The sequence below is a fragment of the Malus sylvestris genome, chromosome 6 (assembly GCF_916048215.2).
Source record: "Malus sylvestris chromosome 6, drMalSylv7.2, whole genome shotgun sequence".
Lineage (NCBI taxonomy): Eukaryota > Viridiplantae > Streptophyta > Magnoliopsida > Rosales > Rosaceae > Malus > Malus sylvestris.
The window spans coordinates 30,852,492-30,868,529 of record NC_062265.1 but is presented as its reverse complement, the minus strand read 5'-3'; the positions used below and the strand labels follow the sequence as shown (position 1 = coordinate 30,868,529).

General features: G+C 39.8%; 2 protein-coding genes across 2 annotated transcripts; both read left to right on the top strand.

Annotated features, from left to right (window-relative positions):
• The first annotated feature begins 394 nt into the window (after positions 1 to 394).
• LOC126626921 (protein NUCLEAR FUSION DEFECTIVE 4-like) lies at positions 395 to 8,823 on the top strand. Its single transcript, XM_050296320.1, has 3 exons — positions 395 to 947; positions 7,352 to 8,512; positions 8,631 to 8,823. The coding sequence occupies exons 1-3, from the start codon at positions 492 to 494 to the stop codon at positions 8,658 to 8,660; spliced, it is 1,647 nt and encodes a 548-aa protein (XP_050152277.1). The 5' UTR covers positions 395 to 491; the 3' UTR covers positions 8,661 to 8,823.
• A 693-nt stretch (positions 8,824 to 9,516) lies between these two features.
• On the top strand, positions 9,517 to 13,727 carry LOC126626495 (protein EARLY FLOWERING 5-like). The gene is made up of 9 exons (XM_050295827.1): positions 9,517 to 9,792; positions 10,467 to 10,560; positions 10,888 to 10,973; positions 11,183 to 11,232; positions 11,344 to 11,413; positions 11,511 to 11,592; positions 11,686 to 12,086; positions 12,330 to 12,866; positions 13,211 to 13,727. Exons 1-9 carry the CDS (start codon positions 9,712 to 9,714, stop codon positions 13,424 to 13,426), a joined length of 1,617 nt encoding a protein of 538 aa, XP_050151784.1. The 5' UTR covers positions 9,517 to 9,711; the 3' UTR covers positions 13,427 to 13,727.
• The last annotated feature ends 2,311 nt before the right edge of the window (positions 13,728 to 16,038 follow it).

Genomic DNA, 16,038 nt, shown 5'->3' with positions numbered 1-16,038 from the left:
CTCTAATGTTATTTTTTCGGATGTTTCGAATATCTTATACACCAAAATTTTTTACTGTAAACCAATAGTTGAATAATCAACATCTAATCATTAAACTATAGTGTTAGGAAGATTAAATCGGGAGACAAAATTTGCAAATTAAATTATGTGTCACCAATAAAAATAAGCATGTTGATCAGTCCTTAATAATAAACTAATCATTAATTTTCATGTTATTTAGTTTTCAAAATTTTATCTACAAATTTAATTTCTTAATATGAACCAAATCATTAAAATATCAATACATATACACCTAAAATGTTTGCCTAAATCATAATGAGTCAAGAAAACACGTGGACACAAAAGCAATGTAAACTACCCACACATCACACAAAGCGCCAAAACGACCACCACCATCAACCGCCACTCCGCCACCCAACAAATCGACACGATCATGATGCGGCAGAGTTCACCGTCTCCCTCCATCGTCCCCAAACGAAAAGAAAGCAAAAATGTACGGCAGTTCACTGAATCTCTTGGACAGCAAATGGTTCTCTACGGCGGCGAGCATATGGATACAGTGCACCAGCGGCTCCCTCTACACCTTCTCCGTCTACTCTCAGGCCATCAAGACAACGCAGGGCTACGACCAGTCAACGCTCGACACCGTCTCCGTCTTCAAGGACTTCGGAGCCAACTGTGGCGTCCTCTCTGGCCTCCTCTACTCGTACTCCGCCAGGTGGCGAAAGCTCTGGTTGGTCCTCCTGGCCGGGGCGGCCCAGTGCTTTTTGGGTTATTTTCTAATGTGGGCCGCCGTAGCCGGCGTTATTCCCCGGCCTCCGGTGCCTGTGATGTGTCTGTTCATGTTCGTGGCGGCTCATGCGGTGTCGTTCTTTAATACCTCTAATGTGGTCACTGGCGTCAGGAATTTTCCTTATTATAAAGGCACCATCGTTGGCATCATGAAGGTACATAAAATAAATTTGACTGCTTTCCTTTATTTGTGCTGATGTTTCTTATGACCAACTTAGATTATAGAGGTAGCCAGGAGTGATTTAGCCATTAGATTTTGATCACAGCTGTTTAAATCTTCTATTTCAATCTCAGTCATTCATTTTTCGTATTATTAATGCTACGTAATATTGAAGAACTTTAACTCGTTTTCTTGTTTTGTAAATTTAAATTACTTTATATACAAATTAGATTAATTATCGAGGCATTTGGGTTGATGTTGCAAAAGAAAACTTTTGGATTCTAGAATATTTTTTATGAAATTTTTACCCCGTTATGTTTCCTCATTTTCACTTTTGTGACTGTTGGAGAAGGAGTCTTGTATAAGAAAACCATAGCTAGAGTTTAAAATTTAATATTGTAATGTAATTTCGATTGTATTCTTGTATAAGAAGAGATTCTTACTTGTATACCAAGCATATACGTTTGTATATAAAAACCATTGTGCTATGTATAAAATTATTTAGTTTATATTTTCTGTATGGTATCAACGAGTTAAGGTTAGTAATGATAGAATAGAGATATTGGTGTATAAGATGTTGCCACTTGTAATTAGATTAGAGTAGAGAAGAAGTTAGTTAAGGAAGTTAGTTGTGTAGATGTAAGACTATAAATACCTCAACACTGTATTACTTTGTGCTTAAGGAAATATATCAAGAATATTCATCTTCTCTGTAAGTTCTTCCTCTCTCTCTCTCTGTCTAAGTCTGTTACATTCTTCTTCTTCTTTACTGCATAAGATTGATCTTAGTTAACATGGTATCAATCGCCATTGTTGCCCGCGCATAATCTTCGATCCTCTGCTTCCGCTCCGATTAAAGGTGTCTTCCTTCTTCTTGATTTGTGCTTTGGATCTCTGAGTCTCTTTGTCTTCCTCTAATTTGGATTTCTAGGGTTTCTTGGGTGGTCGTGATCTTTCTTTGATCATCTTTTCTGCTTCATTCCGTCTTGCATATCAACTGTTTGCTATAATTCCTCAGAGAGTTTTTCAGCCGAAATTTCAATGGTGACTGCAACGCAACTTCAAATTATGCAATCTCCGATCACTGCCTTAATCTCCACAATCTCGACTTCGGTTAATGTCAAATTGGATGACTCCAATTATCTCAATCGGAATTTTCAGATACAACTTTTGTTGGAAAGTAATGGTATTATGGGGTTTGTTGATGGATCGCACCCCTCTCCTACTGAATCTGGCTCTTGTACTTCTGCTGAATCAGATGCATTTGTGGTTTGGAAAATGCATGATCGGGCGATAATGCAATTGATCACAGCCACTTTGTCACCTGTTGCGTTGTCTTGTGCTATTGGGAGTAAGAGTTCTCAGGATCTTTGGATTCGTCTGAAAGAACAGTTCTCTACAGTGTCTAAGACTAGCATTTTTCAAATGAAGTCAAATCTTCAGACGATAAAGAAAGGGTCTGATTCGGTGTCTCAGTATCTTCACCGAATTAAAGAAGCTAGAGATTACTTATCTGCTGCTGGGGTTTATTTTGCTGATGAGGACATAGTTATTCTTGCTCTCAATGGGTTACCCTCTGAATATAACACTTTTCGCTGTGTTATTCGGGGACGTGAGAATGTGATCTCTCTTAAAGAGTTTCGATCTCAGTTGCTTGCTGAATAGGTCATTGTTGAAAACTCCACAACTGCACATTTTATTACTGCCATGGTTGCTAATACTGTCCCTCATTCTAGCAAGAATCACTCATCTAATCTTGCTTCTGGGCAGTCTCCATTCTTTTCTGGAGGATACAAGCAGTTTCATGGGAATAAAAACAAAGGGAAAGGCAAGTTTAATCAAGGGGCTTGTTTCTATTCACCCAAACAGTATACTCAAACCCATGTGCTCCCTACACCAAGTCCAGGCATACTTGGTCAATCACCAGCACCATATTTTGGTCCTCCAAGTGCACCATTTCTGCCTATTTGTCAAACGTGTAATGTTGAAGGACATACTGCTCCATATTGTCAGTCTAAACCTCCTGATCGAGTTCCCTGTCAAATATGTGGCAAGCACAATCACAGCACATGGTACTGTTTTTACAATGACAAGGGTCCTAATTTTGGTGGTCCTACCCGACAGTTCTATCCTTCTCAAGTGCAAACATCCCCATATGGTGCTCCAAGCTATAATGCTCCATTTCAGCATTCATCAATGCCATCTCAATCTTTTCATCCTCATCAACAATCTTCACAAGCATTGCATACTGTGATGACTTAATCACCATCCTCACCGTCTCATTCTTATTCTAATTCTCAAGTGTGGCTCACTGACTCTGGAGCTACTAATCACATGACTGCCGATCTCAGTAACCTATCTCTGGCATCTCCATATCCTACATCTGAGACCATTCAAACTGCCAATGGTGAAGGTTTGCCTATGTCTCATATTGGTAGCACAGTTCTCAATGTTTCCAAACTGAATTATGTGCATCCAATTAAGCTCAATTCTGTGCTTTATGTTCCGAAGTTGACACAAAACTTGTTATCTGTGCATCGACTCTGTTTAGATAATAACTGCTGGCTAATTTTTGATGCTTTATGCTTCTGGATTCAGGACAAGGCCACAGGGAGGATCATTTACACAGGAAAATGCAATAATGGCCTCTATCCCATCCCTTGTCTTTCTGCCCCCTCTCATTCCACACATTCAGCTCCATTTCAAGCTAAAGCATTCCTTGGTCAGCATTTTCATTCTATAACTTGGCATAACAGACTAGGTCATCCGTCTAATAACATTGGTTCTTTGATGCTAAAGCAAGCTAATATCCTTTGTTCCAAGTCTTCATTACCTGTAATGTGCTCTAGCTGTTTGGAGGGCAAGTTTTGTAAACTTCCCTTTTCCCTAAGTACAAATAAGTCTGTAAAACCTTTTGCTGTTATTCACAGTGATCTTTGGGGTCCAGCTCCTTCTATTTCCATTGATGGTTACCGATATTATGCGACCTTTATCGATGAATATACAAGACATTGTTGGCTGTTTCCATTGATCAACAAATATGATGTCTTTGCTACTTTTGTTGCATTCTATTCATTTGTTCTTACTCAATTTGCAACTGCTATTCAAACCTTACAGAGTGATGGAGGGGGAGAGTATGTCAGTAAGGCTTTTCAGTCATTTCTTCTTGATAAAGGAATTACTCATCAGCTTTCTTGCCCACATACACCCGAGCAAAATGGTCTAGCCGAGCGCAAGCATAGGCATGTTATTGAAACCACTGTGACCCTATTACAAACAGCTAGGTTACCTGCTAGTTTTTGGTCGTATGCTTGTCAAACAGCTGTATACCTGATTAATCGAATGCCCTCTTCTGTGCTAGGCAATAAATCTCCTTTTGAACTTTTGTTTGGTCATCTTCCTGTTATCTCCCATCTCCGAATATTCGGTTGTGCGTGCTATCCTTTGTTAAAGCCTTATAATGATACTAAATTACAAGCCAAGACCACCAAGTGTATTTTTTTGGGGTATGCTACCAAATATAAAGGGTATATATGTTATGAGGTTTCTCAACAGAGAGTTTATGTTTCGAGACATGTTGTGTTTGATGAGAGTCAATTTCCTTACACAACCTTGTTGGTACACTCTACACCCTCATATCAATCTTCTTCGGTTCCCAATTTCCCCCTTCCTGCACCTGTGATTTCTAATGACAATGTTGTGTTGCCTATGCCTCTTTCATCCTCTAGATCACCATCATCTCATACCAATCCTGCCTCCTCATCCTCACCTGCTCCTTCTCCCATATCAATCTCTCCCATTCCTTCCTCACCATTATCTTTTCCATCCATTACTGGTTCTTCCACTTCTAGTCCTCCAGTCCCTGTGGCACTTGTCAATGGTTCTGATGCTTCTCCAGATGAGCCATTTGGTCCTGGTACTTTGCAAGTGGTGTTGGAGGTTCCACCCCTCAATTTGCATCCTATTCAAACTCGGAGCAAGAGTGGTATTATCAAGACCAAAGCTTTATTAGCTACTATTCAGGATTCTGATTGTATTGATTTGTCTCTTATTGAACCAACTTCTTATAAAACTGCAATGAAGGATCCTACTTGGTTGCAAGCTATGCAAGAAGAGATCAGTGCTTTACATAAACAAGGTACTTGGAGTTTGGTGGTATTACCTTCTAAAAAGAACTTGGTCGGTTGCAAATGGATATTCAAGATTAAGAAACATTCTGATGGCACTATTGCTCGCCATAAAGCTCGGCTTGTTGCTAAAGGGTTCAGTCAAGAACCGGGTCTTGATTATAGGGAAACCTTCAGTCCTGTGGTTAAACCTACCACGGTTCGCCTAATATTGGCTTTGGCAGCTCAATTTAATTGGCCCCTTAGGCAACTCGATGTAAAGAATGCCTTTTTACATGGCATTTTGGATAAAGAGGTGTATATGACCCAGCCTTCTGGTTTTGCTGATGCCAATACTTCTCACCTTGTTTGCAAGTTGCACAAGTCCTTATATGGCCTTAAGCAAGCCCCTCGAGCTTGGAATGACAGATTTACCAAGTTCTTGCCTAGTTTGGGTTTTCAACACACTTATTCTGACTCCTCCCTGTTTGTCAAGACAGTTGATTCTGGTATTGTCATCTTACTGCTCTATGTGGACGATATTATTATCACAGGGAATGCAGCGGCAGCTATGCAACAGGTTATTAGTGCTTTAACCAATGAGTTTGATATCAAGGATCTCGGGGATCTGCATTTCTTTCTGGGCATTCAAATCTCTCGCACGGCACATGGCTTATGTTTGTCTCAATCCAAATATATTTTGGATCTTCTTACTAAAACTGAGATGCTTGAGTCCAAGCCATGTGAGACTTCTTGTTTGACCTATAATCGGCTTCTCAAAGATGATGGTGCTCCTTATACCAATCCAACGTTGTATAGGAGTGTCGTCGGCGCATTGCAGTACCTCACATTTACAAGGCCGGATATAGCATTTTCTGTCCATCAAGTATGTCAATTCATGCAACAGCCTATGATTGCTCATTTCACTGCTGTCAAACGCATTTTGAGGTACTTAAAGGGTACTCTTCATCATGGCCTCTTTTATTCACACGGACCACTGCAATTAAGGGCTTTTAGTGATGCTGATTGGGCAGGTGACCCTAATGATCGGCGTTCTACTACTGGCATGGCTGTGTTTTTAGGAAACAATCCTATATCCTGGTCCTCAAAGAAACAATTGACAGTTTCTCGCTCATCCACAGAGGCTGAATATCGAGCCTTGTCCTCTACTTCCGCTGAATTAGACTGGATTCAGCAACTGTTAGTCTTTCTGCAGGTTCCTCTTCCATCACCTCCGGTTTTATTTTGTGATAATTTGTCAACCATTGCTTTGGCTTTTAATCCGGTTCAACATCAACGTATTAAGCACATTGAGGTTGATGTTCATTTTGTGCGTGAACGGGTTGCCAAGAAACAGCTTTCTGTTCAGTTTGTGTCCTCTAAAGAGCAGTTTGCTGATATTTTGACTAAAGGGTTGAGTTCTCCGTTGTTTCGTACTCACTGTACCAATCTCATGCTTCGAGCATCGAATCATGTGTTTGCGGGGGGATGATAGAATAGAGATATTGGTGTATAAGATGTTGCCACTTGTAATTAGATTAGAGTAGAGAAGAAGTTAGTTAAGGAAGTTAGTTGTGTAGATGTAAGACTATAAATACCTCAACACTGTATTACTTTGTGCTTAAGGAAATATATCAAGAATATTCATCTTCTCTCTAAGTTCTTCCTCTCTCTCTCTCTCTAAGTCTGTTACATTCTTCTTCTTCTTTACTGCATAAGATTGATCTTAGTTAACAAGTAAAACCCCCCTTCTATACTTCTCCAATGGCTTCTGTAGCGGCCCAAACTTCCTCCTCCGCTTCCTCTTTTCCTGCTGGACCTGATGTGGCTCACTTCTTCGAACTCACAGAGACCAATTTTCTTAACGGGACATGTCAGATGCGCCCCTTCTTGATTGGCCATGATCTTTTCTGATTCAGTTTATATTTTTGGAGAAGGATTCTCTCCCCTTCTATTTTCATCCCCTTCCCTCCCATCCTCTCACATATTGCTTTATGTTTTATTGTCTCTATAAAAAAAATCAATATAAAATGTGGACGTGGCTAAACCGTAACCATTCAAATAGGAGGGGAGGGAAGGGGAGAGAGATTAGGAGGGAAGAAAGTCCTCTTATATTTCCTGTTGTGACATGGTAAGCATAAATTTTTTACCTGAGCCTCATTTCTTCTGATGCTGACGAATCATATATATATTCAATCCCGGTTACCATGTCAGATTCAGTCCCTTCTTGAATACTTTGTGATTTAAATTCATGGACTTGATGCTGATGAGAACTTTATATTTTCCGTGTTAGGGGTTTCTCGGTCTGAGTGGAGCAATCTTGATTCAAATATACCGGACATTTTTGCACAAGAAACCGGCTTCATTTCTTCTGATGCTGGCACTGCTACCTACCGTAAACACATTGTTGCTTATGTGGTTTGTGAGAATCCACAACAAGTGCGAAGGAGACGAGAAGAAGCACCTAAATAGTTTGTCGCTGATTGCGCTTGTTGTTGCAGCTTATCTTATGGGGTTTATAATTTTAGAGAACATCCTTACTTTGCGGTTTGCCATACGCTTCGTTGCTTTTGTTGCACTTCTGCTACTGCTTGCCTCACCTCTTTGCATTGCAATTAGAGCGCATAAAAGGGAGTCTGATAGAGTTTCACAGACTTTATTAGTTGAGGGTGGCCAGTTAACAGATACCGAGGTCAACTGGCGAGATAGTGGGAAAAGGAATGCGCAAGATCGTAGTTCTGGGTACCGTCATTTGCCTAGCAATACTGATCAAGAGTTGGATATTAACGATGAAAATACTTTGCAGTTGGGAGAAACTTTTAATCTACTCCAAGCTATGTGCACTATGGACTTCTGGATTTTGTTCATTGCCATGGCATGTGGAATGGGATCGGGACTTGCCACAGTGAATAACCTCAACCAGATAGGAAAATCGCTTGGTTACTCAACCTTTGAAACAGGTAGTTTGATTTCTTTGTGGAGCATCTGGAATTTCGTCGGGCGGTTTGGAGCTGGTTATGTATCAGATTATTTCCTGCATGCGAAAGGATTGGCGAGGCCATTGTTCATGGTCATCACTCTAGCAGGCATGAGCGTTGGTCACGTAGTGATTGCTTCCGGTATGCCTAGCGCTCTTTATGCTGGATCCTTACTGGTGGGCGTCTTTTATGGTTCTCAATGGTCACTAATGCCCACAATCGCTTCTGAGATATTCGGCGTGCTACATATGGGCACCATATTCAACGCCATTACAATAGCCGCGCCTGTAGGATCTTATATCTTTTCTGTGAGAGTGATCGGCCATTTTTATGACCAAGAAGCGTCGGGAGCTTGGGATACATGCGCCGGAATTCGCTGCTTTAGGTTATCATTCCTTATTATGGCATGTGCTACCGTCTTCGGATCTCTCACTGCCTGGGCTTTGTTCTTTCGGACACGAAGTTTCTACGGTCGGGTAATCCGACGACTGCTATGTTCTGTGCCAAACTAGTGATATTTTTGTTGTCTTTGGGACAAAACCTGCGTAACATATCAGATTCCTGTGATAATTTGAGTGCTTTATATCCTTGCAGGATGTTGATGGATCCAGTACCAACACATAGCTATTCTCTCCTGCTGCATTTCAAACACCTATGCGCATTTGTCACACAACCACATTGTCAAATTTTCGAATCCCAGATGGTTTTAGCATCCCAAGCTGCAGCTTCGACTTTCGTCCGATCGGATTAGCAACTTAATTTCTCTGTGATGATCATACATAATGTGTTTATGTGAGGCTCATGTGCAGTTTGTTAATAGAAGAATTAACAGAACTTTCAATTTTGGATTTGAATAATGGATTTCACAACTAGAGGACCATTAATCCGATTTGGCCTATCGTACACATGAATACTATTCCAGAAAAAAAAAAGAGTGACACGTGAAAATAAGTGCGTAAACTTTTATTGATACGTATACACTTAAAAAAAGGATACGATTATTTGGTGTCAGTGTGAAAAGTTTCATGTGTTAACAAAAAACATCATTGTCAGTTCAAATGAATAAATAAAAAATCAAATTAAAGTATGCACGATTGATTGTCTGTAAGCCTTTCACAGTAGGCATGAAAAAAGAGTTTGATTTCTATTTTATAAGAATCTAACGCTTACATTAGCCAAAACATTAGATGAGTTTTACGATTAATATGTAGAACTTGCTACTATCAAATTCATACCATTGTAAGTGTTCGTAGGGTTCGTAACCAATAATAATTATGTTATAGGAATCAAACTTACTTAAACCACTATGAAAGATTTTTTTTCAACAAATTTCTTGAAATCCAACTTGAGACCAAATTTTTTTTTTTCAAAGAAACAAAAAAACTTTTGAGGACCAAAGTGGAACAAGTCTCTTAAATTCAGAGACCAAATTTGTAATTAACTCTAATTTTAATTCTACAAATAAAAAGGTGCCTCCAAAAGAAAATCAACAAAATGCAAGGTGGGGTTTGGGGGGAGTCGTCGGGGTTTCATCCATCACTCTTCAGAGCAAGAAATACCCAAAATATTCTTCTGTCATCATCCACGCTTCGCACTGTAATTTGAATTTGAAGCAGATTTCCTGAAATTCGAATTGGAATCAGCAGAAAGGGAAGAGCTTTGAAGCGAAATCAAGATGAAGACGACGAAGGGAGGGAAGGTGATGAACCCTACGGACGCTTACCGGAAGGAGCTCCGGAAGAAGGAATTGAAAAGGGTAACGATTACGTATCTCAATACTACGCCGTTTTGTGCTCTTCTTCTTCTGTTAATTCCTTGATTCCGTTCTCAATTCGCAATTGGGTCGATCGATTTTCACAATTTGGGACTCCATTGTGTCTAATTTCAATTTCAATTTGAAATTTGATACTTTTTTAATGTAATTTACTCCGGATTGGATTTTGGCATCTGCAAATTTCCCATTGCTGAGCGTTACTGAAGCCGACCTTGGTTTATTGTAAATGGAATTGATAGCATTAGGTTTGTGAAAACCTGAAAGCCTGATGCTTTTATATCAGGCATTTTGCACAGCTGCACACACTTTGATCTTAGCCGAAAGGTCGAGAAAGATATATATATATCTGTGTGTGTGTGTGCGCACACTGACGTTTTTGGAAAGCAGACGCATGACCATGATGCTGAATCAGTATTACCTGACGTTTGTGAGTTTCTTCTGCTAAGAATTTGTGGTAGCATGTGTTTGTGCCTCCTCATCTTCGATGGTAGATGTTACCCGTGTTTAGTGACGTACATGTTTCCTTTCACCGTATGATGTATGCAATTCCCAAAAAGTACTCCCTTTAATACCGTTTCTTTTGTTCTTGACAAGCGTATTGCATCGATTAAATCTTTATTTCTACATTTCTGACTTTGTTTTATCTATGACAACAGAATAAAAAAGAACGAAAGAAGGTGAGAGAGGTGGGGATCTTGAAGAAGGATCCTGAGACTCTGAAGGAGCAGATTGATAAGCTGGAAATGATGAGTAAGTCACAGTTTACTTATGACTTCTGGTTATAGCCTTTTTATAGAAGGAATGGTTATAACTTATAGCTGTTATATATATAATAGTGGATCTATTTTTATGTTTAATTTCATTGAAAGTTGATTGTTTGAATGCTCGGAATAGTATTCATGTATAAAAGAATGATTTTTTTTCTTAAGAGGAAAATTTCATTTTGTGCTTTATTGTGCCTTACTTCTTGCTTCAATTTGTCTAGATTTTTTATTTTCACTAGTTTGATTTTGATCTGCAGCCATATCATGCTGCTTTTCCTGTTCACACACTGATGTATTTGACTGATTGGCGCAGAGGCTGATGGCGCTCTTGACAAAGCAAGAAAACACAAGAAGAGGCAACTGGAGGATACACTTAACCTTGTTATAAAGAAGCAGAAGGTAATTGTCACATATAACATTATTGTTTTTTTCATTATACCTATTTGTCTTTCTAATTCAACTAGCCACGTTGTTTTCTGATGCTGCACTGTGATCTTTGATTGGCCACATTGTGGTTCAGGGTCCTCTATGTTCCCTTCATGTTAATCCCATGTGCCTTTTTGTTGGAATAAGTTTCATACATGCAATGATCAGACGATTTTGTACAGGAATATGTAGAGAAACAAAAGGAAAAGGGCGAGGTCCCAGTTATGTTCAGGTGAACATTCTCTTTTCCCATTGTATTCTGGTGCTAGTGGTCAACTTCTTAAATACATTTTCTGTGATTGTTTGTTTTGATGTATGAACTTTAGTTACTTTTTCTGGTCAGTCATTTGGGGCCGCCTAAAAGACGAACGACTGCAGAAGAAGAGGAGAGAGCGAAGCATCCAATGCCTGAGGTAAGATATGCAGGTTTCTAAATGCTATTTTCAGGCCTTTCTTTTTCTTTTTCAATATATAAAACCCAAAATTCATTTCTTCTTTTTTCTTCTGCAGGACTCAGTTTACTACCATCCGACCCTGAATCCTACTGGTGCCCCACCACCTGGAAAGCCTCCAATGTTTAAATCATCAATAGGTCTGGATCAACCCCACTCCCACCTCAATTTTGTGTAGTAATGTGACCACTTTACTTTCTCTCGCTTATTCTATTCTGGAATTTGAATTGCAGGGCCAAGAATTCCCCTATCTGCTGCTTCGTCAAGTGGTGCTGCATCATCCTCAAGAATGGAGTCAGAGGATGCTGTACCTGTGGCTGATTCTGGTAACAATGGCCCTGGTGATGGCTCTGTCATACCTGAGTCTTTGCCTCTACCCCCTCCACCTCCATTGCCGCCTAACCCTGCAGCTACAAACCCAGATATCTCATTGCCACCACCACCTTTGCCACCACCTCCACCTCCACCTCCAGGACCCCTGCCTACAGAGCCGATTTCTAATCGCCCATTACTTCCCCCTCCTCCACCTCATCAACAGTTAGCACAGCCACCTCCTCCTGGTATCAGTGGAAATGAGAAGGAACAAAATCAATCTACATTGTCTGATCAGTCAACCTCTAAGGACTCCACGCAGGTAAACTTTTCCTTATTGTCAACTGAGTGATATCTTCTATGTTAAAAGAAATAAGAATGAACAGAGGTGTAAAATAGTGGATGATATTAGTTATAGCAAATTATGGAAGTTGCTTGTATATACTTGACTGGTAAGCCCTGAAAGGGTGTATGCGTAGCAAGGCGTATCTCAAATTTGTAGGCCTTGAAGTATTCTTTTTAAGTTTTTCCGTTTATGAAAATAATGCCTCCTCCTCTCTCGTAGGTGCCTACCATGCTTCCTCCTCCTCCTCCTCCGCCTCCCGGTTTACCGCCTAAGGCAACAAATAATCAGTTGGGAGGTGCAACATCTGATGCTGAAACCAATAATACTTTAGCGACCAAGGATTTCACTAACATGCTTCCACCACCACCTCCTCCTCCAAGGCAACAACCTCCGGTTCCTGGACCCACCCTTATTCCAAATTTACATTCTGATGTATTACCTCCAGGTATCGCACGTTTTCCTCCACCCCCACCTCCGCCAGATATGCGGCCGCCATTGTCCACTCCTGGACTGCCCGCTCGACCAGGTCCCCCGGGAATGATGGTCCCAATGATCCCCAGGCCCCCATATGGTCCTCCCCCTGGACCTCCTCCAATGATGAGACCACCACTTCCACCTGGCCCCCCTCCTACTTATCAAGAAGATGATTATGCTGCTCGAGTGGCTGCTCATCAGAAACCTTCATATGTTAAATCTGCAGCATCTACTGTTGTTAAGAGGCCTCTGGCTCAGCACACTCCAGAACTTACGGCCATGGTGAGTTGATTGTCTTTCACTATCAATAAGGTGCAACAGTCTTATGCTTTGCATGTTTTTACAACACGTATTGAACTTGATAAGCATTATAGTGTGTAATTTCTGCATTAATTTTTTAACCTTTTAGAGGTTTATTGATGTTATAATAAGAGGCAGTAAGTTTAGACTTCTATCGAGTTTCAAGGACCTTAGTTTTGTCAATGTCAACGAAATCAGTAGCTTTATGGGACATTGGTATTCGGTTAGCACTTCTTTCATGTTTTGTAATAATATTGTTTTCTGTATTATTGCAAGATGCCAATTTCCTTCTATGACCCTAGTCTGTTTTTTGGTTCTGGATGTAGGTTCCTGCATCCGTTCGGGTAAGGAGGGAGATGGCTGCCCCAAAAGCAAAAGCAAAACCTTCACTCCCAACCACAGCAGCACCTACCCAGTCAGCAACTCCATCTGTTAAACCAGAGTCAGCAAACTCATCGTCAGCACCAAGGGGCAAGAACATCGATGACTCATATATGGCCTTCCTGGAGGACATGAAGGCGCTCGGAGCACTTGAAGGTTGACATCCAGCAGTTTAGTGGACACCAAGATAGAAATGGAAACAAAGAGAGTACAGCGAGAAAAGGTGGCATGCGTGTAGCCAAAGGAAACAGAAGCCGAGCTGGAGACAGATGGTATTCCCTTTCGTTGCCATTAACATAGTTTCCTACTGCATCGTTTCACGATGAAATTCAAAACAATACCAGACGTTGAGATGGGTGTAATTGGCCCATTTTTTAGTGGGAAGAAGACTATAGATGTCTTAGAAATTGAGAATGTACTATACTTGAAACAATCTTTTGTTTAAAATAATTTCGCACTGCTCGTTTGTTCGTTTTTTCTTACGGAAGGGTAAGCATTGCTTAATCTTCTTCGTAGCCGAGAAAGGCTATAGGAAGATCCTTACCATGAAATAGTTGTGGAGCAATTTTTTCCCCTTCTCCCCACCTTTTTGAATCCAAATGCGTTCTACGATTGCACGAACAACCGACCTTCTGTCGTGCCGAAGCAGACACAAGTTCATCTTGTCAAGGAACCGAAACCCCAGAATACAGTGGGAACTTCTCAACGGCCAAGATATCATTCAGATGTGCCCATGATTCTCCAGTTCAATGCAACAGCATTAGAGCAGCAGGAAACTCCAGTTATGCCCCTGCCTTGGGGTATATATTCTCATTTGCAGAAGACAGCAAGAAGGATGTTTATGTCTTAACAAGCTGTGGTGTTTATAGAGTTGGAAGACCAAGCCGCTGCAATTTTATATGTGGCAAAGGAGCATTCTGTGACTCATGGTCAACGTTCTTGTTCCCCTTATGTCTGCATAATTATTGTTCTTATTCGAGTTGATATTTTATTATTATCAACTCCAATATAAAGAGAGTAAGTTTTGCGCAACAGATATGTTGTTCTTTGATGACCGAAATGTCGTATATTTGAGTTGTGGAAACAATTTATTTACAAAGGGTAAGACTGCGTATGATAGACGTTCTTCCGACTGAAGAGTGAGCCAAATGGTGGAACAGAGTAGGGCTTCCGACTAGTACTTGTCCTTCATGAGGTGCATGTGTATATAATGTTCAAACTCTATGTTATAATTTATGACTAAAAGTTGCATTACTTTGTTATCACTTAAAAAAAAAACCAATAATCTCATACTTCGATGTTAAGTTTTGTCATAGGCTATAATCTTTTATTAAACAAATGTTGTTCATCAGATTTGGATATAAGATCTCTTATAAATTGGAGAGTAAATATTTACTAGATCAAATAGTCATCAATTAATTTCACAAATTAAAGTGTGCTTATCTTTCTAAATATAGTGTTTTTCTCTCATCTGAATGTTCGGTCCCTCAACGTGGGAGCCAATTGGACCAGTAGTGGCAATCAGGGCTAACCAATGCCAATTTTTCTTGGCCGCTCTACACATATCAACTGGCAATATATTAGAGTTTTACTCTTGATTTTTTTTCATAACACACTAAATATGCAACCATGTCAACAAAATGGATCAAAGTAGCAAAAGTATCATGAAATCCGGTCAACATATGTATTGCCCGTGTCAAGCAATCGGTTCTAATGTCGATTGGTGACACGGAACTTTTTAAAAGTGATGGGGAAACAATTTTTGTTGAAGTACATGTGGTAGTCTCCTGGGCCAACTTCTAGGACTTGCCCATAGGCCATCGCTCATCTCAACTCCACTAGGGGCAGAAGCATGCCAAGTCCAATACCACTTTTTCAGTTTTAAACTTTTTAGGGGTGGGATATTCATACACCATTTTTTACTTTTCCCATATATTTTTGGTTTTCAACCGTCGGATTTGATAAGTTGAAGAAGATCAACGGACAAAAATTAATAAGGGATGTGTAAGAAGTAAAAAACTGTGTGTGGATATCACACCCCAACTTTTTAACATTCTAAGTTTCAAAAACTGCATGTTGTCAAGTCGAGATCTTTTCTGAATTTTTATGTTTGGGGCGCAAGAATTCACATATTCGGACCATTGAAAAGAAAGAATGAGAGATCAAAATCTTTAATTTGTGTAAAATAAATCAGTGAGATGAACTAATAAGAACTGTATGATTTAAAATGATTTGTTCGAATTTTCGAATCCATCCCCTCTAAACGTAAAGATCCGAAAAGAATCTTAATTCCTTTTGTCGTGCTAATAAGTTGTTGTAATCTGTCCAATGTTCTGCTCTCCACGTTCAACAATTACAGCTGTTTTTTTCACTTATTTAATGTGAACAGGCTTTGTTCTTGAGCCATTTTGTTTATTTAGTTTGCTCAACTTTTACAATCCCAGAAAGCACTGACAAACATTTATTTTTAGGAGAGATTTTTCAGTGTGATCAGTACATGAGTGGTAATCATATGTCATTATATAAATAATAAGATATGTATTAAAAAGTTAATAACTTAAAAATAAAATTTCTCGCCACTTCTATTAAAATACGTGGTATAACATTTGTATTCCTGTCAGAATGAATTTTTTTTCAATTTTTAGACATGTGACGATTCTCATTACGACCCTTATTTTTTTTCTTTCTAGAAGAGCTGCACATCTAGAAGAGGAGAAATACTCAGAGTGGGTGAAAGCTACCCAGTGAGGGTCGTACTGAGTAATATAATGAG

Coding starts and splice junctions, on each gene's coding strand:
- LOC126626921 (XM_050296320.1), top strand. CDS start 492: ATGTACGGCAGTTCACTGAATCTCTTGGACAGCAAATGGTTCTCTACG. Junction 948..7,351: donor CCATCGTTGGCATCATGAAG/GTACATAAAATA, acceptor TTTCCGTGTTAG/GGGTTTCTCGGTCTGAGTGG. Junction 8,513..8,630: donor CACGAAGTTTCTACGGTCGG/GTAATCCGACGA, acceptor ATATCCTTGCAG/GATGTTGATGGATCCAGTAC.
- LOC126626495 (XM_050295827.1), top strand. CDS start 9,712: ATGAAGACGACGAAGGGAGGGAAGGTGATGAACCCTACGGACGCTTAC. Junction 9,793..10,466: donor GGAAGAAGGAATTGAAAAGG/GTAACGATTACG, acceptor CTATGACAACAG/AATAAAAAAGAACGAAAGAA. Junction 11,233..11,343: donor GAGGTCCCAGTTATGTTCAG/GTGAACATTCTC, acceptor TTTTCTGGTCAG/TCATTTGGGGCCGCCTAAAA.